At 39.9% G+C, this 27927-nt stretch overlaps 1 protein-coding gene, 1 non-coding gene and 1 pseudogene across 2 annotated transcripts; 2 read left to right on the top strand and 1 right to left on the bottom strand.

The window, feature by feature from the left end:
• The first annotated feature begins 818 nt into the window (after positions 1–818).
• Positions 819–1313, top strand: LOC114504582 (annotated as a pseudogene).
• Positions 1314–5464: 4151 nt separating this feature from the next.
• Positions 5465–26994, top strand: ANKS4B (ankyrin repeat and sterile alpha motif domain containing 4B). Its single transcript, XM_028523510.2, has 2 exons — positions 5465–5773; positions 24966–26994. Exons 1-2 carry the CDS (start codon positions 5610–5612, stop codon positions 26044–26046), a joined length of 1245 nt encoding a protein of 414 aa, XP_028379311.1. The 5' UTR covers positions 5465–5609; the 3' UTR covers positions 26047–26994.
• LOC114513686 lies at positions 8093–8228 on the bottom strand. Its single transcript, XR_003685855.1, has one exon. It is a non-coding gene; the product is annotated as a U4 spliceosomal RNA (small nuclear RNA).
• Positions 26995–27927: the final 933 nt, after the last annotated feature.

The following is a 27927-nucleotide window of genomic DNA, read 5'->3' as shown; positions in this document are numbered from 1 at the left end:
GAAACAAAGAAAGAAAAGGGTAGAGTATACTATGAAGTTTGAAGTAAAATTGAAAAGATACCAGATGAATAGAATCAAAATTGCAGGAAAACTACAGGAAGGTTGATACAATGACAGCTGATTGAAGTTTAATAAAGGTGTACCAGGAATAAGAATATTGTAGAAAAGTGAATAGTGAATATGAGATGTCTGCAGTAAAGAAAAATGATTTTGAGAGGATAAATAGGCAACCTAATAAGTGTAAGGAGTAAAGCCCAGGTTGGGAGAATGGATAAAAAAGGGAGAGAGAAACAATGAGATAAAGTTCCTCACTCAACTGATCAGGGGCATGGGAAGGCAAAATGGATTAAGACAGTGGAAGAGTATTTTATGAGATTTAAAGCACCAAAAAGCAGAAAACAGATAGGAGATTCTCTGGAGAGGTACAGCAATAACCATGATATTTTACCCAACTAGTCACTGTTTATAAAAGGTGGAAAAGAAATAGGACTCTTATTAGAGGGGAAAAAGAATATGAATTTACTTATGAAAGAACCGCACTTTTGTGAGGTTAGATGGAGAGAGAAATAGTGATAGTAAGGGATAGAAACTTGGTGTAGTGTGAAAGAAAATAAAGTTAACCACAACAGTAATAAAGCTCAGGAAGATTGTGAAATAGATTAAGACCAAGGAAGGGTGCTGTGTGGGTTTTGAAACAGCAATAGTATGATAAGAAATATATAATCTGAATAAAACTAATAAAAAATAATAGGCCAAAAGAGAAATGAGTTATTTAGAACATGAGTGAAGTGAAAGAAAAAAAATTAACATGCACTTCTACAGGAGGCCTTCATGCCACTGCAGGCATGTCTCTAGTTATTCCTGAGAAGTTCCAGCACATTTTGTGAGTACTCAACACCAATATCGATGGGTGATGGAAAATATCCTTTGCCATCACCGCAGTTAAGGGTGTGGGGTGAAGATATGCTCATGTGGTGTTGAGGAAAGCAGACACTGACCTCACCAAGATGGCAGAACTTACAGAAGATGAGGTGGAACGGGTGAATACCATTATGCAGAACCCACACCAGTACAAGATTCCAGACTGTTCTTGAAAAGACAGAAGGATGTGAAGAAGGAAAATACAGCCAGGTCCTGGCCAATGGTCTGGACAACAAGGTTTGTGAAGACCTGGAACAGCTTAAGAAAATTCAGGCCCCCAGAAGACTGTGCCACTTCTGGAGTCTTCATGTTTGAGGCCAACACACCAAGACTACAGGCCTCCAGAGTTGCAGTGTAGGTGTGTCCAAGAAGACATGAATCTCTAGGCCTTGTCTGTTAATTAATAGTTCATGCAAAAAATTAATATGCAATATGACAGGGAGAATAAAAAATCAAAATGAACAATAAAAACAAATAAATAAATGAAAGAAGAAAAAGAAATTTAAAAAATATGCAAGTTCTGCTGAAGAGCAAAGTGAAATTTGTCCCAGCTGTTCATGTTCACCTTCTGACTCCTTTCTGGATCTGTCTGTGGATTTCTCTCAGCTCCAGGTTTTCCTGTCTTATTCTTTAGAGAGAGAAAAAAATGAAGCCTGCCTAGCCAATTTTGCAGATCTTCTTGGTTTCTGCAGGCAGAAGAGGACAGAGCTCTGGTTTTTTCCTTTCCTGTGGTTCCACAAGGTTGGGGGCTCAGCCTGAGCTGCAGTCACAGGGACCCAGTTTCCAGCCCATGCCCTCAGAGCACTGTGCAGCCCCCACCCTCCACTCTGAATATTTGCATCCTGCTAGCATGGATAAGCCACCTCAATTTGCACCACTTTGATCAGTCTGTGAGGTACACTGAGTGGGAGCAAATCATGCCCCCACTCCTCCCGCTTTGTTGACCAGGCTGCTGTTTGTATGAGGTCCCTGCACTGAGCACCTCAGTTCCCCTTTTGAAAAGTCTGTTTGTACACTGCTTCCACTATGAGCCACCACCTTGCTTTCCATACAGTCCACCCCTCTGTCAAGTCCAGAGTCTATCTGTGTCATGGCCAGTCATAATCTGCCTCCTCTCAATGCTACAGATATCACCAGGATCCCCAAAATTCTCTGGCACTGTCCAGGCTGGAAACTACTGAACCAGCCTGGGTATACCCCCAGTTCCAGCTACTTTATACATACAGATCTCTCAGGGCTCAGGTCTGGGACTTCCCCACCCTGGAAGGGGAGGGAGCTGCTAGGCTGTTATCACTGACCCAGCTCTCCTCCAGTGTACCTGAGGCAACCACAGTCTCTGGTGCCAGGCCAGGGGGCCTTCCCATCTGTCTATAAAACCTCCTTACCACCCATTTGGAAGCATCCTCTGCACACTTCAGCTTCCCAACTTTATATTGGCTGAGATTCTGTTAGCTGTTCACTTTGTTTTTTTGGAAGATCTACTAAGTGTCACAGTTGCGTGCATGAGCAAGTGGGCTCAGTTCCCACCTACATAGCTGCCATCTCCGCTTTGTCAAATATTAATTGACCATAAAGACATGGGTTTATCTGGGGGATCTCTACTCTGTTCCATTGATCTATGTGTCTGTTTTTATGCCAGTATCAGACTGTTTTAATTACAGTGGTCTTGTAATTTAGTTTTATATCTGGTATCATGATCCTTCCTACCTTGTTCTTCTTTCTCAAGATTGCTGAGGCTATTCAGGGTTATTGTTGGTTCCATATACATTTTTGAAGTATTTGTTCTAGATCAGTGAAATATGCCATTGGTATTTTAATAGGGATTGAGTTGAATCTATTGATTGCTTTGGGTAGTATGGACATTTTAATGATGTTATTTCCATGAGCACAGTGTATGCTTTCATTTATTTGTATCTTCCTTAATTTCTTTTTTCAGTGTTCTGTAGTTTTCCAAGTACAGGTTTTTCAATTCCTTGGTTAAGTTTACTCTTAGATACTTTATTTTTCTTGTTAGTATAGTATAAGGGATTTTTTCTCTAATTTGTTTCTGATATTTCATTGTTGTTATAAAACTGTCATTATTTGCAGATATTATGATGCTATATAGAGAACCTTAAAGACTCCAACAAAAACTACTATAACAAATAAATGAATTCAGTAGAATAGCAGAATAAAAAATTAATATTCAAAAATTGGTTTCATTTTTATCTACCAATATTGAGCTATCAGAAAGGGAATTTTAGGAAACAATCTCATCTTCGATTCCATTAAAAAATACCTAGGAACTTCCCTGGCTGGTGTAGCCCAGTGGATTGATCATGGGCCTGTGAGCCAAAGACTTGCTGGTTTGATACCCAGTCAGGACACATGACTGAGTTGTAGGCCAGGTCCCCAGTTGGGGGTATGTGAGAGGCAACCACACATTGATATTTCTCTCCCTCTCTTTCTCTCTCCTTTCCTCTCTTCCTAAAAATAATAAATAAAAATTTTAATTAATTTATTTTTATTATTAAATACATTTTATTGTCTGTGCTATTACAGTTGTCCTATTTTTCTCCCTTTTATCCCCTCCACCCTGGACCCCCCCTCCCACTATCATTCCCTCACCTTAGTTCATATTCATGGGTCATACATACAAGTTCTTAGGCTTCTCCATTTCCCATACTATTCTTAACCTCATCCTATTTTGTACATACCATTTATGCTTCTTATTCCCTGTACCTCTTCCCCCATTCTCCCCCTTCCCCTTCCTGCTGATAAACCTCCATGTCATCTCTATTTCTGTGAATCTGTTCTGTTCTAGTTGTCTGTTTAGTTCATTTTTGTTTTTCTAGGTTCGGTTGTTGATAGTTGTGAGTTTGTTGTCACTTAACTGTTCGTATTTGTGATCATCTTCTTTTTCTTAGATAAGTCCCTTTAATATTTCATGTAGTAAGGGCTTGGTGATGATGAACTCCTTTAACTTGACCTTATCTGGGAAGCATTTTATCTGCCCTTCCATTCTAAATGATAGCTTTGCTGGATAGAGCAATCTTGGATGTAGGTCCTTGCCTTTCATGACTTGGAATATGTCTTTCCAGCCCCTTCTTGCCTGCAGAGTTTCTTTTGAGAAATCAGCTGATTGTCCTATGGGAACTTCTTTATAGGTAACTGTCTCCTTTTCTCTTGCTGCTTTTAAGATTTTCTCCTTATCTTTAATCTTGGCTAATGTAATTATGATGTGCCTTGGTGTGGGCTTTCTTAAGTTTAACTTCTTCGGGACTCTCTGAGCTTCCTGGACTTCCTGGAAGTCTATTTCCTTTGCCAGATTGGGGAAGTTTCCTTCATTATTTTTTAAAATAAGTTTTCATGTTTTTGCTCTTCCTCTTCTCCTTCGGGCACCCCTATGATTCAGATGTTGGAACTTTTAAAGTTGTCCCGGAGGTTCCTAATCCTCTCTTCATTTTTATTTTTAATTCTTGTTTCTTAATTCTGTTCTGGTTGAAAGTTTATTTCCTCCTTCTGCTCCAAGCCATCAATTTTAGTCTCAGTCTCTTTCCCTTCACTGTTGGTTCCCTGTATATTTTTTTTTATTTCACTTTTCATAGCCTTCATTTCTTCCTGGTTTGTGACTATACTCAAACATTCCTGTGAGCATCCTGATTACCAGTGTTTTGAACTCTGCATCTGATAGGTTGGCTATCTCTTCATTGCTTAGTTGTTTTTTTCTGGAGCTTTGATCTGTTCTTTCATTTGGGCCATATTTTCTTGTCTCGGTGTGCCTGTTATGTAGTAAAGGGAAGAGCTTTAGGTATTTGCCAGGGTAGGGCAACCCAGATGGCTGCATTGTGGTGCTGTATGTTGGGGTGGGGTGTGAGAGGGAACAATGCCTCTTGCTTGGCTCTTGGCAGACCTTCAGTCACATTGTCTACTACCCACAAGCAAATTGGGCCCTTCTAGTTCTGATTCCAGGGGTGGGGTGGTTTTGTGTACATTCTAGGACCCTGTGGATCTCTCCAAGAAACTCTTCTGTGAGACTGGACATTTCTCCCATTGCCACAAACCCCACAGGTTTCTACAGTCAGAGGTTTTGAGGCTTTATTTCTCTTTGTTGGAACCCTGGGTTGTGTGGTCTGTGTAACTCCCCCATTCTTCCTCCCAGTTTATCCACACACAAATATGGGACTGCTTGCTCCACCAGCAACCATCTTGCCCTATCCACCAGCCACTGCCTTGCTTGCTCCAGTCCCCCATGCTCCCTTGTCATTTGTCCTCTCTGCCCTGGCTTCCAGCCTCTGCTCCTCCTAGTGGTCTGAATGAACGTTTCTTCTTTAATTCCTTGGTTGTTGAGCTTCCATATAATTAGACCTTCTGAAATTTCTGGTTAATTTTTGTTTTTAAATTTGTTTTTGTCATTCTTTTGGTTGTGCAAGGAGGCAAAGTATATCTGCCTATGCCTCCATCTTGGCCCTTGATGAACATAGTAGTCCTCAATATTCAAAGTCATGGCCATTCTGGAAAGAAAAGGTCCAAGTTCAGTGCCATAAACTATTCTGGCTGCCTTCCAAGCAGGGAGGCTGGAATGAGCTTTGCCCTGGGTGACACTCTACCTTGTCACTGATTAACCAGCTTCATAGGAAGGCTGCTCCATAAATATCCTGCTTTGTCTTGAGAGTGACATCTGGCCAAGTATTGGTGAGTAGAAAAAAATGTCCACTCGCTACCACCAAGCTGCTAGTGATAGCTACCTGGAACTTCTGAAAGAGGCTACCAAAAGAGATCTGAACCTTTCTGATGAAGATGGAATGACTCCTACACTCCTGGCAGCCTACCATGGGAATTTAGAAGCCCTAGAAATAATCTGCAGCAGAGGGTAAGTTCAACCTGAGTTTTTTTTTTTAATCTTCACCCAAGGATATGTTTATTGATTTTAGAGAGAGAGGAAGGCAGGGGGAAGGAGGGAAAGAGGAGGAGGAAAGAGAGAGAAACATCAATGTGAAAGAAAAACATCAACCAGTTGCCTCCTGTGCATGCCCTGATCAGGGATTGAACCTGCAACCAGATTGTGCCCAGACCAGGAATAGTACCTGCAACCTTCTGGTGTATGGGATGATGCTGCAACAAACTGAGACACTTGGCCAGGGCCAGACTAAAGATTTTGACTGGAACCTATTTACAGTAGGATTTGGCAGATCAGTAGCAAGAGGCAGAGAATTCAGTGAAAATATTACTTTGCCATCTTTCTAGACGGGGGTGTCAAACTCATTTTTGCTGGGGGCCACATCAGCCTTGTGGTTGCCTTCAAAGGGCTCAATGTAATTTCAACTTCTTAACAGTTAAGGAGTAGTTACATTTATACAGTCCTAAAATTATTTTGGCCCTTTGAAGGCAACCATGAGGCTAATGTGGCCCCTGGTGAAAATGAGTTTAACACCCCTGTTCTAGACTGTCTAAATAATTGTATTTTTAGAGAAAGGGAGAAACCAATCAGAGATACTGTCTGCTCACTGAGAACTGGCACCATGGGGATGGCTTATCCTTTGTGAGCCACATACAAGGGGAAAACCCTGAACTCTAAGGCATGTTAGCTGCCTCATGGGGAAGATATTTTAATTGGGGAAGAAATTTTAAGGAACAGAATATCTTTCTGTGCCTTAAAAATTATTGTCCATAAATTTAAATGATTTCCCCTTTAAAAAGAGATCACTGTTCTATTTGGTTTTAAAATGCCAGCCTTGATTTGAACAAATGATGTTTTTGTATATTTCTATCTATGCCATTTAAATCCCACAGCCTTTATTAATGCTCAATCCTTGTACAAGCCCATGATTCTTAGATGAAGTTGCTGACTTTACAAGCTGTATACGAGACCTTCAGCCTGTCTTACCTTTATTACCTTTCTGGAAGTCAGATACATACATGCACACACTCCTCCCACACACAAATTATAATTCAGAAGTTAGCTGGTTCTTTTCTTCTGTTCATTACCAGAGGTGCTAGGTAGTGTTGGCAACTATAACATAAGAGGGGTAAAGAAAGAAAAAAAGAAAATGTAAACAAATTAAAATAAGTCCAGTGAACTTATTTTAATTAAATACATATTTATTTATAGATACCTGCTATGTGTCAGCCATTTGCTAGCTGCCAGGATGCTGCACTCAATAAGAGAGATACAATGACTGTGCATAGTTATCAGATTGAGAGAGGCAGACAAAAATTAAGCAAGTCCTGTATGATATGTGTTACAAAGAGGAAAATGGAGGGCACTAAATAGATGACACAAGCATTGCTCCTAATCTAGGGGGTGAGGAAAGGCTTTCTGGAGCATTTAAGCTGGGATTTGAAGGATGAGAAGGAGTTGGCCAGATGAAAATGGAAGGAAGATGGTTTCTAAGTGAGAGCACTGTGCATTATGGGAACTGAAGAAGTTGAATATGGCTGAACATGGGTTGAGTGGGAGAGGCCAAGTTGTAAGAGATGAGAACAGATCACAGAGCCTTGTAAAGTCTGTTAAGGAGCATGGGGAACCATTCCTATAGGTTTATGCAGGGCAGCTACCTGGTCAATTTGTGTTTACAAAATTTGTTCAGGCAGCTATACAGCTGTGTGTGAGAGAGAGAGACAGTTGGGGCTCTTCTAATGGTTGAGATGAACAAGGGTAGAGCAATGATAATGGAGAGATGTGGATGAATTCAAGTTGTAGTTTGGATGTAGAATTAATTATAATTGACTGGATGTTGGAATGGGTAAATAAAGGAATAGGAGGACCAAGGCCCCAGGTTCTGGCTTCAACATCTTGTGGGTGTTGGCACCATTTACTGAAGTGGGGAGGCACTTTAGGAAAAGTTAGAAAAACCAAAGGTGGTGGACAGAGTTTCTGAGTTGAGAATTGAATGAAGGAGTCAGTGGAGTGGTGTTTTTCCATTCCTTTTGCCTGATCGACTTTCTTTTCCCAGACTGCACCCTGACCCCCATCACCATCAATCAATCTTCTCCAGATTATAGCACCATACCATCTCTCTTTTTCTTCCAAACTTTCTCCAACTTCTTAGTGTTCCACATCTGCTCCAAATGCATGATATCAGTTACTTCACAACCAGTGAAAGCCCTTGCCCTTCTTGAGGTCCAGTTTAAAAGGCAATGCCTAGGTGTTCTCTCTCTCTCTCCCCCTTTCCTTCCCTCTCTACTTTGTATGCTTGAAACATTATCTTATACTTACTTTTCTGTTGGTTTTTATTTCTGAAAAATGACACTTAACTGCTTTCAATGAGCAGTAATCACACCTCAGATAAACCTCATTGGCTATGATACTGCTACTGTGCAAAGCTTACATTTAATGGTTTTTCTGTTTTGTTTTGTTTTTATGACAAATGCAGCTTAAGTTGAACCCAAAAAATTAAATCATATATATGCACACAGATTATATAGAAAACATGTCCTATGATGTCATTCTGTATGTTATATATATAATATTTATAGTGTGTATAAACCTATATGTATGTGTACCTGCATAGATATTATATATGTACATGTAGTTATTGTTTGTGAAATATGTACATATTTATACACACAAAATGATATCTAACTGGACTTTTTTTGGTAGCATGCATTTTCTTAACCCTCAATATATAATGAAAATTTTTCCATGTAAATATATATTCTTTTATCATTTAATTTTCAGAGATTGTTATTCTAGTCAATAAATATATTGTTTCAAAAATTTAATGTATTTTTAAAATTATGCTATTACAGTTTTTCCATATTTTCTCCCCTTTATTCCCCTCCACCCTGTACCCCACCCTCCCACTATCATTCCCCTACTTTAGTTCATATCCATGGGTCATACATACAAGTTCTTAGGCTTCTCCATTTCCCATACTATTCTTAACCTCACCCTGTCTATTTTGTACCTATCATTTATGTTTCTTATTCCCTGTACCTTTTCCCCCATTCTCCCCCGCCCCCTTCCAGATTACTTCATTTTTGTTTTTTTAGGTTCGGTTGTTGATAGTTGTGAGTTTGTTGTCATTTAACTGTTCGTATTTGTGATCATCTTCTTTTTCTTAGATAAGTTCCTTTAATATTTCATGTAGTAAGAGCTTGGTGATGATGAACTCCTTTAACTTGACCTTATCTGGGAAGCATTTTATCTGCCCTTCCATTCTAAATGATAGCTTTGCTGGATAGAGCAATCTTGGATGTAGGTCCTTGCCTTTCATGACTTGGAATATGTCTTTCCAGCCCCTTCTTGCCTGCAGAGTTTCTTTTGAGAAATCAGCTGATTGTCCTATGGGAACTTCTTTATAGGTAACTGTCTCCTTTTCTCTTGCTGCTTTTAAGATTTTCTCCTTATCTTTAATCTTGGCTAATGTAATTATGATGTGCCTTGGTGTGGGCTTTCTTAAGTTTAACTTCTTCGGGACTCTCTGAGCTTCCTGGACTTCCTGGAAGTCTATTTCCTTTGCCAGATTGGGGAAGTTTCCTTCATTATTTTTTAAAATAAGTTTTCATGTTTTTGCTCTTCCTCTTCTCCTTCGGGCACCCCTATGATTCAGATGTTGGAACTTTTAAAGTTGTCCCGGAGGTTCCTAATCCTCTCTTCATTTTTATTTTTAATTCTTGTTTCTTAATTCTGTTCTGGTTGAAAGTTTATTTCCTCCTTCTGCTCCAAGCCATCAATTTTAGTCTCAGTCTCTTTCCCTTCACTGTTGGTTCCCTGTATATTTTTTTTTATTTCACTTTTCATAGCCTTCATTTCTTCCTGGTTTGTGACTATACTCAAACATTCCTGTGAGCATCCTGATTACCAGTGTTTTGAACTCTGCATCTGATAGGTTGGCTATCTCTTCATTGCTTAGTTGTTTTTTTCTGGAGCTTTGATCTGTTCTTTCATTTGGGCCATATTTTCTTGTCTCGGTGTGCCTGTTATGTAGTAAAGGGAAGAGCTTTAGGTATTTGCCAGGGTAGGGCAACCCAGATGGCTGCATTGTGGTGCTGTATGTTGGGGTGGGGTGTGAGAGGGAACAATGCCTCTTGCTTGGCTCTTGGCAGACCTTCAGTCACATCGTCTACTACCCACAAGCAAATTGGGCCCTTCTAGTTCTGATTCCAGGGGTGGGGTGGTTTTGTGTACATTCTAGGACCCTGTGGATCTCTCCAAGAAACTCTTCTGTGAGACTGGACATTTCTCCCACCACCATAGCCCCCACATGCTTCTAAATTCAGAGTTGCTTGTTTGTTTGTTTGTTTGTTTTGCAAGAGCATAGGTACATTTATTTTATGTGACATTGAACATGGATTCATAAAAAAATCTCATGTTTTAAGTAAATTTACAATTTTTAAATTAATTATGTTATTGTTGTTCAATTACAATTGTCTGCACTTTTTCTCCACGACTCCCACTCACCTCAGCCAAACCCACCTCCCTCACTTCCTTTTATGACCCCCCTCCTTGATTTTGCCCATGTGTCCTTTATAGTTGTTCCTGAAAATTCTTCCCCCCATTATCCTCTCCAACCTCCCTTCTGGTTAATGTCAGATTGTTCTTAATTTCAATGTTTCTGTGTATATTTTGCTTGCTTTTTTGGTTGTTGTTGATTAGGTTCCAATTAAACATGAGATTATATGGAATTTGTTCCTCACCACCTGGATTATGTCAGTTAGCATAATGCTCTACAGTTCCATCTATGCTGTTGCAAATGGTAGGAGCTCATTCTTTCTCTCTGTTGTGTAGTATTCCTTTCTGTAAATGTAACATAGATTTCGATCCATTTTGATCCCATTGTTCACTGAGGGGCACTTAGGTTGCTTCCAGCTCTTGGCTATTGTAAATTCTGCTACTATGAACATTGGGATGAATAGGTACTTTTGGATTGGTGATTCAGGCTTCTTAGGATATAATTCTAGCAGTGGAATTGCTGGGTCAAAATGCAGTTCCATTTGTAGTTTTCTGGGGAAATTCCATACTGTTTTCCACAGTGGCTGCACCAGTCTGCATTTCTACCAACAGTGCATTAAGGTTCCCTTTTCTCCACATCCTCTCTAACACTTGTTTTTTGTTGATTTCTTTATGATGGCCATTCCACTGGTGTGGAGTGGTATCTCATCGTGGTTTTAATTTCCATCTCTCTGATAGATAGTGATGCTGAGCACCTTTCCACATGGCTCTGAGCCCTCTGTGTGTCTTCCTTGGGGAAGGGTATCTTCAGGACTTTTGCCCATTTGTTAATTGGGTTATTTGTCTTCCTGTAGTGGAATTGTTTGGGTTCTTTATATATTTTTGAGTTCAAACCATTGTCTGAGGTATCATTGGCAAATATGTTTTCAAAATTACTTGTTTTCTTTTCATTTTAATGCTGTTTTCTTTAGCCATGCAGAAGATTTTTAATTTGATGACGTCCCATTAGTTTATTCTCTCCTTTATGTCCCTTACTCTAGGGGACATATCAATGAACATTTTCGTGCAGGGAATGTCTGAGATTTTCCTACTGATGTTTTTCTCTAGAACTTTTATGGAGTCATGACTTATATTTAAGGCTTTTATCCACCTTGAATTTATTTTTGTGCATGGTGTAAGTTGTGATTGAGTTTCTTTCTTTCTTTCTTTCTTTTTTTTTTTTTTTTTTTTTTTGCATGTAGCTGTCAAAAGCTCCCAACACCATTTGTTGAAGAGGATATTTTCACTCCATTTTATGTCTCTGCCCATTTTGTCAAATATTAATTGACCACAGAGACTAGGGTTTATTTCTGGGCTATCTGTTCTGTTCCATTGATTTGTGTCTATTCTGTTATGCCAGTAGCAGTCTGTTTTGATTAGAGTGGCCTGGTAATACAGTTTCTTATCAGGTATTGTGATCCGTCCTACTTTGTTCTTCTTTCTCAAAATTGCTGCAGCTATTTGGGGTTATTTATGGTTCCACGTAAATTTCTGGAATATTTGCTGTATATCTGTTAAATATGTCTTTGGTACTTTAAAGGGACTGCATTGAATCTATAAATTGCTTTGGGTAGTATGGAAATTTTGGCAGTGTTAATTTTTCCAACTATGAGCATCGTACTTTCTTCCATTTGTTTGTGCCTACCTTCATTTTTTTTCATTAGTGTTATGTAGTTTTCTGAGTACAGGTCTTTCACCTCCTTGGTGAGGTTTATTCCTAGGTACTTTATTTTTCTTGTTGCTATATTAAATGGGATATTTTTCCAGATTTTTGTTTATGATATTTCATCATTGGTGTACAGAAATGCCTTTGATTTCTGAATATTCACTTTGTATCCCGCTATTTAGCCAAATTCACCTTAGGTCAAATAGTTTTTTGGTGGAGCCTATAGGATTTTCTATGTTTACTATCATGTTATTTGCAAACAATGACAGTTTTGCTTCCTCCTTCCTATTTGGATGCCTTTTATTTCTTTTTCTTGTCTGATTGCTATGGCTAGGACTTCCAATACTATGTTGAATATCAGTGGAGAAAGTGGACAGCCTTGTCTTGTTCCTGATCTTGGTCAGAAAGCTGTAAGGTTTTGCCCATTGAGTATGATGATGGCTGTAGGTATCTTGTATATGGCCTTTATTATGTTGAGGAATGCTCCCTGCATTCCCACTTTGCTGAGGGTTTCTTTTTGTCATAAATGGGTGCTGTACCTTATCAAATGCTTTTTCTGCATCTATTGATATGATAGTGTGATTTTTGTCTTTCCTTTTGGTTTGTGATGTATTGGGTTTACTGAGTTGCAAATATTGTACCATCATTGCATCCCTGGCATGAATCCCACTTGATCATGGTGAATGATCTTTTTAATGGATTGTTGGATGCAGTTTGCCAATATTTTGTTGAAGATATTAGCGTCTATGTTTATCAGAGATATTGGCCTGAAGTTTTCTTTCTTTGTTGTGTCTTTATCTCATTTTGGGATTAGGATGAGGGTGGCCTCATAAAAGGAGTTTGGGAGTCTTCCATCTTCTTGAATTTGTTTGGGTTTTTTTTTTTTTTTGAATAGTCTGTGTAGGATAGGAGTCAGCTCATCCTGAAATGCTTGTAAAATTCTCCTGTGAAACTTAGCGCTTTTGTGTGTCGGGAGTTTTCTGATTACTGCTTCAATTTCACTGGCTGTTATTGGTCTATTTAGGCTTTCTGCTTCTTCTTCATTCAGTTTTGGAAGATTATATTTTTGTAGAAATTTGTCCATTTCATCTAGGTTTTCAAATTTCTTGGCACACAGGTCTTCCTAGTAATTCCTTACAATCCTTTGTATTTCTGTGAAATTACAACTGGTATCAGTTGTAATTTCTCCTCTTTCATTTCTGGTTGTGTTTATTTAGATCATTTTTCTTTCTTCATGAACCGTCTTAAAGACTTGTCAATTTTGTTTATCTTTCCAAAGAACCAGCTCCTGGATTCATTGATCCTTAGAATGGTGCTTTTAGTCTCTACGTCATTTAATTCTACTCTGATTATGGTTATTTCCTTTCTTCTGCTTGCTCTGGGCTGTGTTTGTTGTTCTTCATCCAGTTCTTTTAGGCATAGAAGGCTGTTTATTAGAAATGTTTCTATCTTTTTTGGCAGGCCTGTATCACTATGAACTTCCCTCTCAGGACTGCCTTTGCTGTGTCCCATAAGTTTTGGGTTGTTGTGAGTTCATTTTCATTTGTTTCCAGAAACTTTTTGATTTCTTCCCTAATCTCATTCTTGACCCATTCATTGTTGAATAGCATGCTATTCAATCTTCATGATTTTGAGTGTTTTGTATTTATTTCCTTGGGGTTGGTTTCTATTTTCAGTCCCTTGTGGTTGGAGAAAATGCTTGATAGGATTCCAGTTTTCTTGAATTTTTGAGGCTTGTTTTGTGTCCTATCATGTGGTCTATCTCTGAAAATGTTCCATGTGCATTTGGAAAGAATGTGTATTTAGCTTTTTTGGGATGAAGGAGTCTACATATATCAGTTAAGTCCATTTCATCTAGGGCATTGTTGAATGCCACCATATCTTTTTTGATATTTTGTTTGGAAGATCTGTCCATTTTTGACAGTGGAGTGTTAAAATTCCCCACTATAATTGTGTTGCTGTCCATATCTTTCTTGAAGTCCTCTAAGATTTTCTTTGTGTATGGGTGCTCCTATGTTGGGTGCATATATGTTTACAATGTTTATGTCTTCTTGGTGGATTCTTCCCTTGAGTATTATGAAATGACCTTCTGGGTCTCTCTTTATGGCTCTTTTTTTGAAGTCTATTTTGTCTGATATGAGCATTGCTTCCCCGGCGTTTTTCCCATGTCTGTTTGTTTGGAAAATTTGTTTGTAGCCCTTCACTTTCAGTCTGTGAAGGTCTTTTTTTCTGAGGTGGGTGTCTTGTAGGCAGCATATGTGTGGGTCATGAATTCTTATTCATTCAGCTGTGCTACATCTTTTGATTGGGGCATTTAATCCATTTACACTTGAGGTTATTATTGATAGGCAGTTTTTCATTGCCATTTTTTTATACCTGTAGTCCTCTCTCCCTCACTTTTTTCTTCCTGTTCTTAAAGCAGACCTTTTACTATCTTTTGCAGAGTTTCTTTGATTGGTGTATATTCTTTGAGGCTTCTTTTGTCTGGGAAGCTCCTTATTTGGCCTTCCATTTTAATTGAGAGCTTTGCTGCTCTCAATTAAGTAGTCTTGGTTGCAGGACTCTGGTTTCCCTTACTTGGAATATTTCTTGTCATTCCCTTCTGGATTGGAGCATTTCCATTGAGAAGTCAGCCACTAGTCTTACTGGGGCTCCCACGTATGTTACTTCCAGTTTTTCCCTTGTTGCCTTTAAGATTCTCTCTGTGTTTTATAATTTTGCCAGTTTAATTATGATGTGTCTTGAAGTGGGCCTCTTTGGGTTCTTCTTGATTGGGACTCCCTTTGTTTCCTGGATTGGTGTCATTTTTCTCTCATCAAATTAGGGAAGTTTCATCATCATAATTTTTCAATCAGGTTTTCTATTTTGCCCTTCTCCTTCTTGTATCCTTAGTAAACCGATATTATTATGTTTCATATTGTCCTGCATTTCCCTTAACTCATCTTTGTTCTTTCTGAGCCTCTTTTCCTTTTCTTGCTCTTTCTGGGTGTTTTTTCCTACCTTATTTTTCAGCTCACTCATCCAGTCTTCTGCTTCATCGATCCTGCTTTTGACTCCTTCTACTGTGTTCTTCAGTTCAGAAATTGTATTCTTCATTTCCTCTTGTCCCTTGTTGATAGTTTCTGTTCTTTTTCATGTTGATATAGTTTGCAGTGAGTCCACTATAGTTTCCTTGTAGTTTTTGGTAATTTTTTATGAGCTCATTGAGCTTCCTGATAACCATTCCTTTGAATTCAGTATCTGATAGTTGACTTGCATCTATTTTTCTTAACATTCTTTCTGAGGCTTCCTCCTTTCCTTTTATTTGGGGATTGTTTCTTTGTCTTTCCATTGTTTTTGAGACTCTTCTTGTTAGCCTCTGCTTCTTAAAGTGGTCTGTTCTGAGTCCCTGGTTTTGTGGTGTGAACTTCTTTGGTAGAATACCTGTAAGATTCAGTGATGTATTCTCCTTGATCTCATGAGCTTGTCAGTCTTGGGTTTTCGTTTATGTTGGCTCTCTGTATGTATTTGGGTTTTGATTGTTGTTGGGTCTTTCTTTGGTGGGTCCTTCCCTCCAGCAGGTTAACTCAGGGTCACTCCATCCACCACACTTTGTGTTCTGTTTTTCAGGTGCTGACAGGTTGTGTTGAAGCTGGGTCTTGTGTGTGTATGGGGTTTTCATGCTTCTCTCTTGCTCTTGTTCAGGTGTTTGTTCTGGGTAATTTCTCCACCATTTAGTTGTATTTCCAGATTGTTCCTGGGTGGAGGTTAGTGTGGCTTTCACTCCCTCCTTTACCTTCTTCCCTTGTTATCTTTTTGTGGTTCCTTTGTTGGTGAATTTCTTCTTCCAGCAGGTATACTGATCTGCACAGCTCCCACCTACTGTTTTGTGTGATCAGATGGAGGTGGAAGGCAAAATGGTTTAGGATAGTGGGAGTGTATTCTATGGTATTAAAATACCAACCCTTAGAGAAGGGATAGGATATCCTTTGGATATGTATAGTGTTAAGTGCGACCCAACCAGCTCCTTTTTAGAAGGGGCAGAAAAAAGATAAGGGTCTTGTTTGAGGGGGAGGGATTGTGAGTTGGATCTAGAAAGCAGTGACCTTGTGGGAGGTCAGATTATGAGGTCAAGTGAAAGTAAATGATAGAAAATAAGTGTAGTTTGTGAGAGCATAGAATTAACCACAACAGTAATAAAGTTCAGGAAACAGTGAAGTAAGCTAAGATCCAGGAGCAGTGCTGTGTAGTATTTACAGCTGTATGGAAAAGCAGTTATATACAGTAGTAATGGAGCAACACTCATATGACAGAATCTATGTGATCTGAATAACAGGTATAGGAAGTATAGGACCTAGAGTAGTGTGCTATTGGAATACAAGTGAAGTGAAAGTCAGATAATTAAAAATACACTGTGAAAGAGAGAACAAGGGGAACCAGTCAAACCATGTAGTTTAACAAACCAAGTGAAGAAGAGTAAACAGAAAGGGGAGAAATATAAAAATGCTAATAAAGTAAAAGATGTAAGAATAATGAAAAACAATAATAATACAAATATACAATAACTTGCAAGTCCTCTGGAAGTAGCAAACTGAAATTTGTCTTACTGTCTCAGTTGTTGGGAGGACCCCTCTTTGGGTCCAACTCTGGTCCTTTCACAGCTCTAGGTTTATTGTCTCACTTGTGAAAATTTAAAAGAAAAAGAAAGAAAAAAATGGAAGGAGGGAAGAAGGAATGAGAAGGGAAATAAATGAAGAAAGGAAGAAGGAATGAAAAAAGAGAGGAGGAACAGAAGAAGGAATTAAAAGAAAAATAATTTTAAAAATAGCCCCTGCTGGCTTTAAACAGGCCAAGCCAGTACTGCTGGTGTTCTTGGCTGCCACAGGCTGAGGGTGGGGTGGGGGGGCGCTGGTTTAGCTTTTCTCCCTTCCTGACCTGCACTCTTAGCAGTTGCCTAGCCTCCAGCCTAGTTGGTCAGTTTTCCGCTGGCCCCCAGTGCCCTTCTTTGCCCAACCTAAGCCTTCAGTCCACCGGTTGCACTTTCATTGAGGTGCATCAATTAGGGCAAACTCACACACCATCTTCTCACTCTTTGCTGTCCTAGATGTTAGGGACTCTCAGAGTCCTTCAGGGTAGTTCAGTCTCCCTACAGAGTTAAGTCTTTCTGAGGATTGCTGACTCCCTGAGCCCTTCAGCTCTCCTTTTGGGGGGCCTTTTCTGCCTTCCTCTTAGGTAGCCATTAGGCATGCTGCTGCAGACAAATGCTAGAGCACACTTCCTCTGCTGCCGCCCCTGGAGTGCAGGGGCCAAATGCAAGGTGCCTCTGGGCAGCAGGGTCAGGTGCTCTCTGTCCTGGGGTTGTGGGCATGAGTACTCAGCCTCTGCTGCTGGGGTGCAACAGGCAGTGGCTGGGCTGTGGGGTCAGGTGTGCACTGTCCCAAGGGCTGTGGCCATGAATGCTCAGCCTCTGCTACTGGGCAGGACAGGTAGCTGCACAGGTTTGGGTGCACACTATCCCCAAGACTTAGGTTCAGAGTGCAGGGCCTCACCATCACAGCAGGAGCACAGCCATTGTGGCCAGGAGTGGGTAGGGGCTTAGGAGGTTGGGGCCTCTGTTGAAGGAGAATTCCCCAAACAGTGGCCAAGTGCCTCTTCTTTCTTGTTCTTTTTGAAAAATTCCTCCTATTCAAGCCTGCTGCTCCAAACAAGTGCCTGGCCTCTCACTCAGCCCAACTCTCCAACCAGACTGGGGACTCACCAGGTCAGCATCTGTCACTGCCCAACTCTTCCCAGCTGGGGTCCATAGTCTCAATGCATGCACACCACCCCTGTGTGTTGCCACTTTGTCCTTATTCCCTCCCCATGACTTCAAGCATCCAGGTCCCTCCTGGTGCCGCTCAAACCTTGTTTGGCAGGGGAGGGAGCTGTTGACCTGGCTTTCTCCCCAAAATCCTGTGGCAGACCCTGCGGAAGCTGGGACTGGGGCTGCCACCACGCTGGTCCCAGGAACCTTATTATCCTGAAACACTCTCCTCACTGTCTGATTTTCCAGTGTCCTCTACAATTTTTGGTCTCCAATCTTCATATATGCTGGGATACCATTTGCTGTTCGTTCTGCTCCTCAGATTGGCTAGGTTTTTCACCCATGCACAGAGGGAAGTGGACCCTGCTCCCACCTATCTTACCGCCATCTTCCGAAATTGATCTGTTTTGACTTCCTGAGTTTATGGTGTTAACTTCTGTGGCAGAAGACCTGTGAGATCAGTAGTGCAGTTTCCTTGATCTCCTAAGCTTGCTGGTCTTGGGTTTTCATTTATGTCAGTTCTCTGTATGTATTTGGGTTTTGATTGTTGGGTCTTTCTTTGGTGGGTCCTTCCCTCCAGCAGGTTAACTCAGGGTCACTCCATCCACCATGTCTTATATTCTGTTGTGCAGGTGTGGACAGGCTGTGTTGAAACTGGTTCTTCTGTCTGTATGAAGTTTTCATGCTTCTCTCTTGCTCTTGTTCAGGTGTTTGTTCTGGGTAATTTCTCCACCATTTAGTTGTATTTCCAGATTGGTCCTGGGTGGAGGTCAGTGTGGCTTTCACTCCCTCCTTTACCTTCTTCCCTTGTTATCTTTAGGTGGTTCCTTTGTTGGTGAATTTCTTCTTCCAGCAGGTATACTGGTCTTCACAGCTCCCACCTACTTATTCTTACAATATGACATTAAACAGCAGTCCAGCTGACTATCATAACAGATCTTCCATCTCACAGTCAGCCAGAACATGCATTTTCCTCACCTCTCACTCCCAGGGTAATCTCCCCTCCCCTGGCCTTTGCTCTCTGGAGATAACATCCAGGCCTCAGTTATATTTTAGCTCCAGGCCCAGAAAATCAGCAAAACCAGGTGGGCTACTCCAGGACAGCCTGCCCAGTCAGAGGTTTTGAAGCTTTATTTCCCCATGCTAGAACCCTGGGTTGCATGGCCTATCTTGCTCCCCCATTATTCCTGCTGGCTTATCTGTATACAAATGTGGGACCACCTGCTCTGCCAGCAGGCTCCTTGCCCAGTCCACCAACCACGACCTCATCTGCCCCAGTCCTCCAGCTAATGCCTTGCCATGAGTCCTTTTCATCCCAGCTGCCCATCTCTACCCTTCCTATCAGTCTGGATGAATATTTCTTCTTTAATTCCTTGGGTGTTGGACTTCCAAACAGTTAGATTGTTTAGCAGTTCTGGTTATATTTTGTTTTTAAATTTGTTGTTTTTCTTCTGTTGGTTGTGTCAGGAGGCAAAGTATATCTACCTATGCCTCCATCTTGGCCAGAAGTCCAATAAATATATTTCTTAGTCAATCTGTTTTTGGATAATATTTCCCATTATTTAAACAGTGCTGCAATTAGTATCTTTGTAAATAAACTTTGCTCTCATTTTCTTGAGGATAAATTCTCCAAAGTGAGATTTATGAATCAACTGGCATGTGCACAATTTAAATATTTTGTGTTTATTGACAAATTGTTTTACAGAAATTAAGTGCCCATTTTTGTCAATATACGTCCAAAATGATTTATCATTATGTCTTTATTGCTCTTTCCTTTGGTTACAGGTTAAATTGAAAATTCTTTTTATGTTTATTGGCCATTGTTTATTTCTACTTTTGTCAATGATGTATTTATAACCTTTCCCACTTTATCGGGGTCTTCAACATTTTTCATTGATTTATAAAAAATTCTTTTTAAAGTTCTAATACCAATCTTTTATCATTATATTACAAATATTTTCACAATTCATAATTTGTTTTTGACAACAATGATTTCAAATATAAATATATTTAAGCATATATTTTAAGTATTAATTTATATACTTAAACCTGTCAATTTTAGTATGTAATTCTAACTTTGAGGTTATGCCTAGATACTTTTCCCCTAGAAAAGGGAAAAAAATAAAAATTGAATTTAGAAGTTAATCAGTCATCGAAATCTATTTCGGTCTGATAATTTCAGTGTTTATCTGTATTTATCAAGTATTTTATTTATCAAGTATTTATTTTAAATACTTAATTCATATATTATTTATTTTGATTTAAGTTTTGAGCTTTTGATCTCATTATGTCTTCCCCAAGTGGTTAGTCATTTACCCCAGCACAATTTGCTGTATAGTTCAGCCAATGCCCATTTATTTGACATAGTGATTTCTCTCAATATAATCTCAAAATCCAGTCCATTAAGTTATATTTTTTAAACACTGACTATGGCCACAAAAATTCTTCTAACCCTGCTTTTTTTTACTCTATCCTTCACAACTCTTGGCTTCTGATCAGTTCTCGTACATCTCAGATTTTTTTTTTCTTTTCTCCAGAAGCACTTAAGGCCAATTCTGTTGAGTTGGCCTGCTATAGGCTGAAAAAAAAAAAAAAAGGTGTTTTCCAGGGGTGAAGTCACCTCCCACTTTGACCATAGCCAATCCTCAGGAAACTGTGTGAGATAAAATTGCCAATTAGATTTAAGGGGGCTGAAAAGGGAAAAATTAAAAATTGAACTTAGAAGTTAATCAGTCATTGAAATCTATTTCAGTCTGATAATTTCAGTGTTTATCTGTCACTATCTGTTTAAAAACTTGGATCACCTGGTAGCCATTAAGATCCAAACTCTGGCTTTGCTACAAAACTATTTTTCTTTCTTTTTTAAATTTAATGATGGAAGCAATCATTACATGTATTGTCCTACACTAAAAATATGGCCCCAATTATAAAAATTTCATTTTACCTTTAAAATGTCCATGATTTTTTTAGTTTTGTTTTATTTTCTAAAATGAAAATATTTTTTTCTCTCTGATTTTTAAAGGAATACTACTTATTAACATTTCCCATCATATTGGAAAGCTACATTATTAAAATAAAAACCACTTTAATTCTTGCAGTCATCAGTATTTAGATGTATATCCTTCCACACTTTTCCCTTTGAGCACATGCACACATGTATATTTACCCTATTGAAAGAACAGTCAGCCCTGGCTGGCGTAGCTCTGGCTACAGAGCTACAGAACATGGTGTATGATCTTTTTAACATATTGCTGGATGCAGTTTGCCAATATTTTCTTGAAGATTTTAGCATCTTTGTTTATCAGTGATATTAGCCTAAAGTTTTCTTTCTTTGTTATGTCTTTATCTAGTTTTGGGATTAGGATGATGCTGGCTTCATAAAAGGAGTTTGGGAGTCTCCCATCGTCTTTAATTTTTTTTGGGATAGTCTGTGAAGAATAGGGGTTACCTCTTCCTTAAATGCTTTGTAAAATTCTCCTATTAAATACCTGGTCTGAGGCTTTTGTGCACCGAGAGGTTTTTGATTACTGCTTCAATTTTGTCAGCTGTTATTGGTCTGGTCAGGCTTTCTGCTTCTTCTTCATTGAGTTTTGGAAGATTATATTTTTCTAGAGATTTGTCCATTTCACCTAGGTTTTCAAATTTCTTGGCATATAGTTCTTTGTAGTAATTTCTTACAATCCTTTATATTTCTGTGGTATCAGTTGTAATTTCTCCTCTTTCATTTCTGATTGTGTTTATTTGGGTCCTCTTTTTTTCATGATGAGTCTGTTTAAAGACCTGTCAATTTTGTTTATCTTTTCAAGGAACCAGCTCCTGGATTTATTGATCCTTACAATTGTTCTTTTAGGCTCTATGTCATTTAAATCTGCTCTGATCTTGGTTATTTCCTTCCTTCTACTTGCTCTGGGCTGTCTTTGTTGTTGTTTCTCCAGTTTTTGTAGATGTAGGGTTAGGTTGTTTATTTGAAATGTTTTTATCTTTTTTAAGTAGGCCTGTATCACTATGAACTTCCCTGTCAGGACTCCTTTCCCTGTTTCCCATAAGTTTTGGATTGTTGTAAGTTCATTTTTATTTTTTTATTTTTTTTTGGAGAATCTTAGCTAATGTAATTCTGATTTGCTTTGATGTGTTCCTTCTTGGGTCCAACCTTTTTGGGACCCTCTGAACTTCCTGGACTTACTGGAAGTCTATTTCCTTTGCCAGATTGGGGAAGTTCTCCTTCATTATTTTTTCAAAAAAGTTTTCAATTTCTTGTTCTTCCTCTTCTCCTGGCACCCCATGATAAAGATGTTGGAATGATTAAAGTTGTCCTGGAGGTTCCTAAGCCTCTCCTCATTTTTTGAATTCTTGTTTCTTCATTCTGTTCTGGTTGAAAGTTTATTTCTTCCTTCTGCTCCAAACTGTTGATTTCATTCCCAAGTTCCTTCCCTTCAGTGTTGGTTTGCTGTACATTTTTCTTTATTTCTCATTTAGCCTTCATTTTTTTTCTAATTTGTGACCATATTCAACCAATTCTCTGAGCATTTTGATTACCAGTGTTTTGAAGTGATAGTTTGGCTGTTTCTTGGTCGCTTAGTTGTATTTTTCTGGCACTTTCATCTGGGCATTTTTTTTTTTTTTTTGGTCTCTGCATACCTGTTACATAGTTGACAGGGAGCCTTAGGTGTTCACTGCAGCAGGACAACCCACATCACTTCATTGTGGGGGAGGCATCCAAGAGGGAAGTGTGCTGCTCATTCTGCTCTCTGCCAGTTTTCATTCACTTTTCCCACTACCCACAAAAAAGTTAGGCCCTTCTGTTGCTGGTTCCTGGGTATATGGGTTTGTGTACATTCTAGGTCCCTGTGGGTCTCTTCAACAAACTCTCCTGTGAGGCTGGGAGTTTCTCCCTCTGCTGCCTCACCCCCTACAGATGTTTTCAGTCAGAGGCTGTGATTCTTTATTTCCCAGTACTTCAACTCTGGGTTCCTTGGTCTATCTTGCTCCCCAGTTGTTTCTCCCAGTTTATCTACATGTGAATGTGGGACTACCCATTCCTCTAGCCATTGCTTTGCCTGGAGTCCTCTCTGCCTGGCTGCCCATCTTTGCCCCTTGTACTGGTCTGGATGAATGTCTCTTCTTTAACTCCTTGGTTGCCAGACTTCCATATAGTTTGATTTTCTGTCAGTTCTGGTTATTTTTTGTTTTTAAATTTGTTGTCTTTCTTTTGGTTGTGTGAGAAGGCACTATGTGTTTCCCTACACCCCCATCTTCGCCAGAATCCCGATTCTTTTTCTTCTTCTTGTTCTGATTGCTTGTTTTTTGCTTCCTTGTTTTCCAAATCATTGATTTGATTGTGGTCTTCATCACTCTACTGTTGTCTCCATTTAAATTATTCCTTATTTCAATTAGTGTATCCTTCATTTCTCACTATATTTCTTTGATGCTGTTGAGGCCCTCACTAAGTTCCTTGAGTATCCTTATAACCAGTGTTTTGAACTCTGCATATGATAGATTGCTTATCTCCATTTCATTTAGTTCCTTATCTGGAGTTTTGATCCATTCTTTCACTTGGACCATGTTTCTTTGTCTCCTCATTTGGCAGCCTCCCTGTTTGTTTCTATGTATTAGCTAGAGCTGCTATGACTCCCTGTCATGGTAGCATGGCCTAATGTAGTATATACCCTGTAGGGTCCAGTAGCACAGCCTCCCCTATCAAGGTGGACCCTTTGTGTGGACTAAGTACACTCTCCTCTCGTAGTTGAGTCTTGATTGCTGTTAGCAGGCCAATGGGAGGGATTTATCCAGGCCAGTCACCTGCAAGGACTGGCTGTGACCACTTACCACCAACCTCCACCCTCTGTGAAAGATCTGTCCAGGGGCAGGGTGGTAGTGCTCCATTGTGGTCTGTAACTGTCCACTGAGTATGCTGGCCCTGGGTTTTCCTGGGTAGTGCAGGCCAAGGTCAGCCCCCACCTGTGTTTTTCACAGGGCCACCCTGCCTAAGCTATAAAGCAATTTGAGATAGCTGCTACTTGTGCTGGGCTTGGAGTTTCCCAGGCAAAGCCAAGCTGTGAATCTAGGCTGGACGCTGTTAGTGCCATGCCTGGGACTCACTGAGGCCAGCTGTTGCTTGTTTGATAGGATTTAGGAAGGTGTGATGCATAAGCCAAGAGCCACCAGTCTTGGAAAAGCAGCTTGGGTGGATCTGTAAGTTGGGTGGGGCAGAATCTCTGAGGATATCCAAGGCAGGTCAAATGGTGTTAGCCAAATTTATGGAGTCTCATATATGGTACCAGCTCGCCAGCTCTGTGGGTGGAAGGTCTAGAAAATGGAGAATGGCTTCTGCTCACTTTCATGCCAGACACTTCAGTTTCTCCCTGTATGCCATTGGTGCCTTTCAAGCTGCTACCCGAGTGCTGGAGCTCAGAGAGAGTGAGTCTGAAAAGGTGAGCCTGTGTGTGTATTCTTTAAGAGGAACTGCTTGGGGTTCCAGAAGTTCCTTCCACTGACTCAATCACCACTGTTTTTTTCAGCCAGAAGTTATGGGGATTTATCTTTCTGGCACTGGAACCCTGGTGGGGGCAACTGGTGGGGGCAACTGGTGTGGGACTGAGACTCTTTGCTCCTGAGATATCCCTCCTGAATTTTTATGCACCACACATGGGTGAGAGACCAGCCTATTCTGAGTCTGCACTCCTTGTACCAGTCTGGATGGTTGTGGTTTCTTTAATTCTGTGGTTGTCAGACTTCCATTCAACTTGATTTCTGACAGTTCTGAGTAATGGTTGTTCTATATTTTGGTTGTAATTTTGATGTGGTTGTATGAAGAGGCAAGCCATGTCTGTCTATGCCACCATCTTGACCAGAAGTCCAGAAATTTCCATTAATCTTAGTTAAACATGGTAGTTCTATTTCCTTCTCATTAAGCATGTGACTCAATTCAGGCCAATAAAACATGAAAGTTGTTTTTTAAGGTAATGTTTTGGAAATCTTTTCCTGATTTAAAAAATAAGACCCAGAGTAGAGATGGGCTCTTCTTGTTTCTGACCATATGATGTCTGGATGTCACATGTCTAGACTTTCAGAAGTTATCTTCTAATAATGCCAAGTCAGGATTAACATGCATTTTGTTAACTTTTTGCACCTTCTGTTCAGAGGAAAAAATTAGCATATATTTTTGATATTTTCTTTTCTAGGGGGGACCCTGATAGATGTGACATCTGGGGAAACACTCCTCTACATTACGCAGCCTCCAATGGCCATGCCCACTGCGTCTCCTTCCTAATCAACTTTGGTGCCAACATCTTTGCCTTGGACAATGACTTACAGTCTCCACTGGATGCTGCTGCTAGCAGAGAGCAGAATGAATGTGTTTCTCTCCTGGATAAGGCAGCTACTGCCCAGAACATCATGAACCCCAAGAAGGTCACTAAGCTGAAGGAGCAGTCTCAGAAGAATGCCAGGAGGCAGATCAAAGAATGTGAGAGGCTCCAGGAGAAGCATGAAAATAAGATGGCCCGCACCTATAGTGAGGAATCTGGTACTTTTTCTTCCAAGAGCACTTTTGCCAGATCATCTCTTTCAAATGCTTCTGCTTCTAGCACACTTGGGTCACTCTCTAAGGGCATTAAAGGTACCTTCAAGATAAAGTTCAAGAAGAATAAAGATACATCAGAGCAGGTAGAGAAGGAGTGCAGAAATGAGCAGAGGAATGTGATGGATATGTTCAGAGAGGAAGAAGAAGACACATTCTCAGGGGACTTCAAAGAGAAGCTCCAGGTTTCAGCAGAGGGCAGCTGTGTGCAACATGAATCCATTCTCAGCCGTCCAGGACTAGGAAATATTGTTTTTAGAAGGAACAGAATAACAAGCCCTGAAGACATCTCAGATACCAAGAAGGAGTTAGAGTTTAAAATGTCCAGTGAATTGCTTCAGAGACAAGGAGCAGCACAGGTTGACGAACTGGTGGCTGGTGAGGAGGGAGAGGAGAACAGCCTGAAAGATGACCTGCCTTGGGATGAGGATGCAATGGAGTGGGAGGAAGACACGGTTGATGCTACACCCCTTGAAGTATTCTTACAGTCTCACCACCTGGAAAAATTTCTTTCCTTTTTCATGAGAGAGCAGATTGATCTAGAAGCTCTGTTGCTTTGCTCTGATGAGGATCTTCAGAGCATCCAAATGCAGTTGGGTCCCAGGAAGAAAGTTCTCAATGCCATAAACAGAAGGAAGCAAGTACTCCAACAGCCTGGGCAACTGGTCGACACCAGCCTGTGACCGAGTGTTGGCCAAACAGGGTGAGCCTGCAACAGTGGGGTGATGCTGTGGTCTACTGGAAGCACTTCAGGCAATACCTTCTCTCTACTGAATGCCAAGCAACTGGGTATGATGTCTGAGCTCTTGGAATTGCCCACCTAAAAAAGAGGCCCAAGCTCTACTTTGAGAAATTCTCTATACCTATACAAATAAACCACCAGCAAGAAACTCAAAGAGACATGTGAATAAAAACTGGCATTTCCCTTTGATTATCTTTTTAATATTTTTGAATCTAGAGAGGGTTAAATGTATGAAGGATAAGAGGAAAAACTCTCTTTACTTTTCCAACTCTGGATTTAAGATTATAATCTCTCAACACACTGCTTTTCACTTTCTGATTTTCATGCTCCGGGGATTCCAACTCCAATTCTGCCCTTAGCTCTACACTTTGTTGGTGGAAACTAAAATTCCTCTATCGGCCTAAGATTTGATACCCAACTTAAATGTGTCTGAACTTTTAACAGATGTCTGCAGGTTTAAAAGTAATGAAAATGGATCTATAGTACCCCCACCTGAGAACAGAGTATGAGGTAGGGAGAATGAAGAGAAAAATAGAATATAGGATACCTACTATGAACAAAATTGTTTTTCCCCAAATTCATGTACTGAAGCCCCATCCAATACAACTGTATCCAAATACAGTTGTATTTGGAGATAGGACCTTTGTTAAGTTAGATGGGGTCATAAGTGTGGGGCCCTAACCCCATATAACTCTTGTCCTTTAAGAAGAACAGATACCAGGGATGTACATGCACAAAGAAAAGGCCCTGTGAGGACACAGCAAGAGGATGGCCATCTGCAAGCCAAGAGGAGAGGCCTCAGGATACATCAGATTTGTCAACACTTTGATCTTGACCTTTCAGCCTTTAGAAATGTAACAAAATAAATGTCTATTGTTCATGCCACACAGTCTGTGGTAATTTGTTATGGCAGCATGAGCAGACTAAAATAGTGCCTAAGCAAGGGGGTGGGAAAGAAGAAAAATACATGGGAAAAAAAAAGTCTGGCATATTTGATTTTTCTAAGGGTAAGTATCTCCTCAAACTTTAAAAAACAAAGGAAGAAAAAATCTAGATTCTTTGTAGGGAAAACTTGATTGTAAAAGTAAATTTTACGTTTTCATGCTCATTATGTGCTTTTTCTTTTACTGCTATCATCATTGCTACATGTCTAAATTCAAGTAGACTATAATATAAATTTGCAACATTGCTGCTGACATTTTTTGAGTGACAATGTCAAATTCAAATCAAAACCCTACTGAATAGCTAAGCCTCATTGGATTTTTATAGCCAGACTTACATCAAGTGAAATTTACCATCAACTATGTGCATAAAATAGAAACAGTTGTTTCTTGAGCATGCTTCCTGACTCACATCTGTTTGGGTTATTTCTGGAAGCACCATGGAGGACTTAAGCTTAGGGAGGATACAGGTGCTGAAATCTGATGAACAATTGGTTCATTCTCCCGCAGTGCATGGATTCAGAGAGGTTGTCAGTCTTTGAATAAAAATGCTGCCCTAAGGAACAATTATGTTTACAAATACTGCATTTTGTTGGTTGGAATAAATCGAAGTTGTATTTGCTTTCTATAATGTGCAAGAAGCAGCTGTCACATAGAAGTCCTCAAAAAATTGTGGCATTAGGACTTTTTTACTGTAGGTGCCAGGACCTGGGTACTTCCCAAAATATTCCTGATGAGGCACTTGTTGCCAAGATATAAAAGTAGAAGCCACTAAGGAAGTACTGCTGTTAACAAAAAGGATGCTTTCCAATAGAGCTTTGTATCACTATCAGAAGTAAAAGGAATTTAGAAAGGCTGGTGACGTATTCTAGCAAATGAGA

This window comes from Phyllostomus discolor, chromosome 3 (assembly GCF_004126475.2).
Source record: "Phyllostomus discolor isolate MPI-MPIP mPhyDis1 chromosome 3, mPhyDis1.pri.v3, whole genome shotgun sequence".
NCBI lineage: Eukaryota > Metazoa > Chordata > Mammalia > Chiroptera > Phyllostomidae > Phyllostomus > Phyllostomus discolor.
This window is presented reverse-complemented; position numbering and strand designations above follow the sequence as displayed.

Coding starts and splice junctions, on each gene's coding strand:
- ANKS4B (XM_028523510.2), top strand. CDS start 5,610: ATGTCCACTCGCTACCACCAAGCTGCTAGTGATAGCTACCTGGAACTT. Junction 5,774..24,965: donor GAAATAATCTGCAGCAGAGG/GTAAGTTCAACC, acceptor TTTCTTTTCTAG/GGGGGACCCTGATAGATGTG.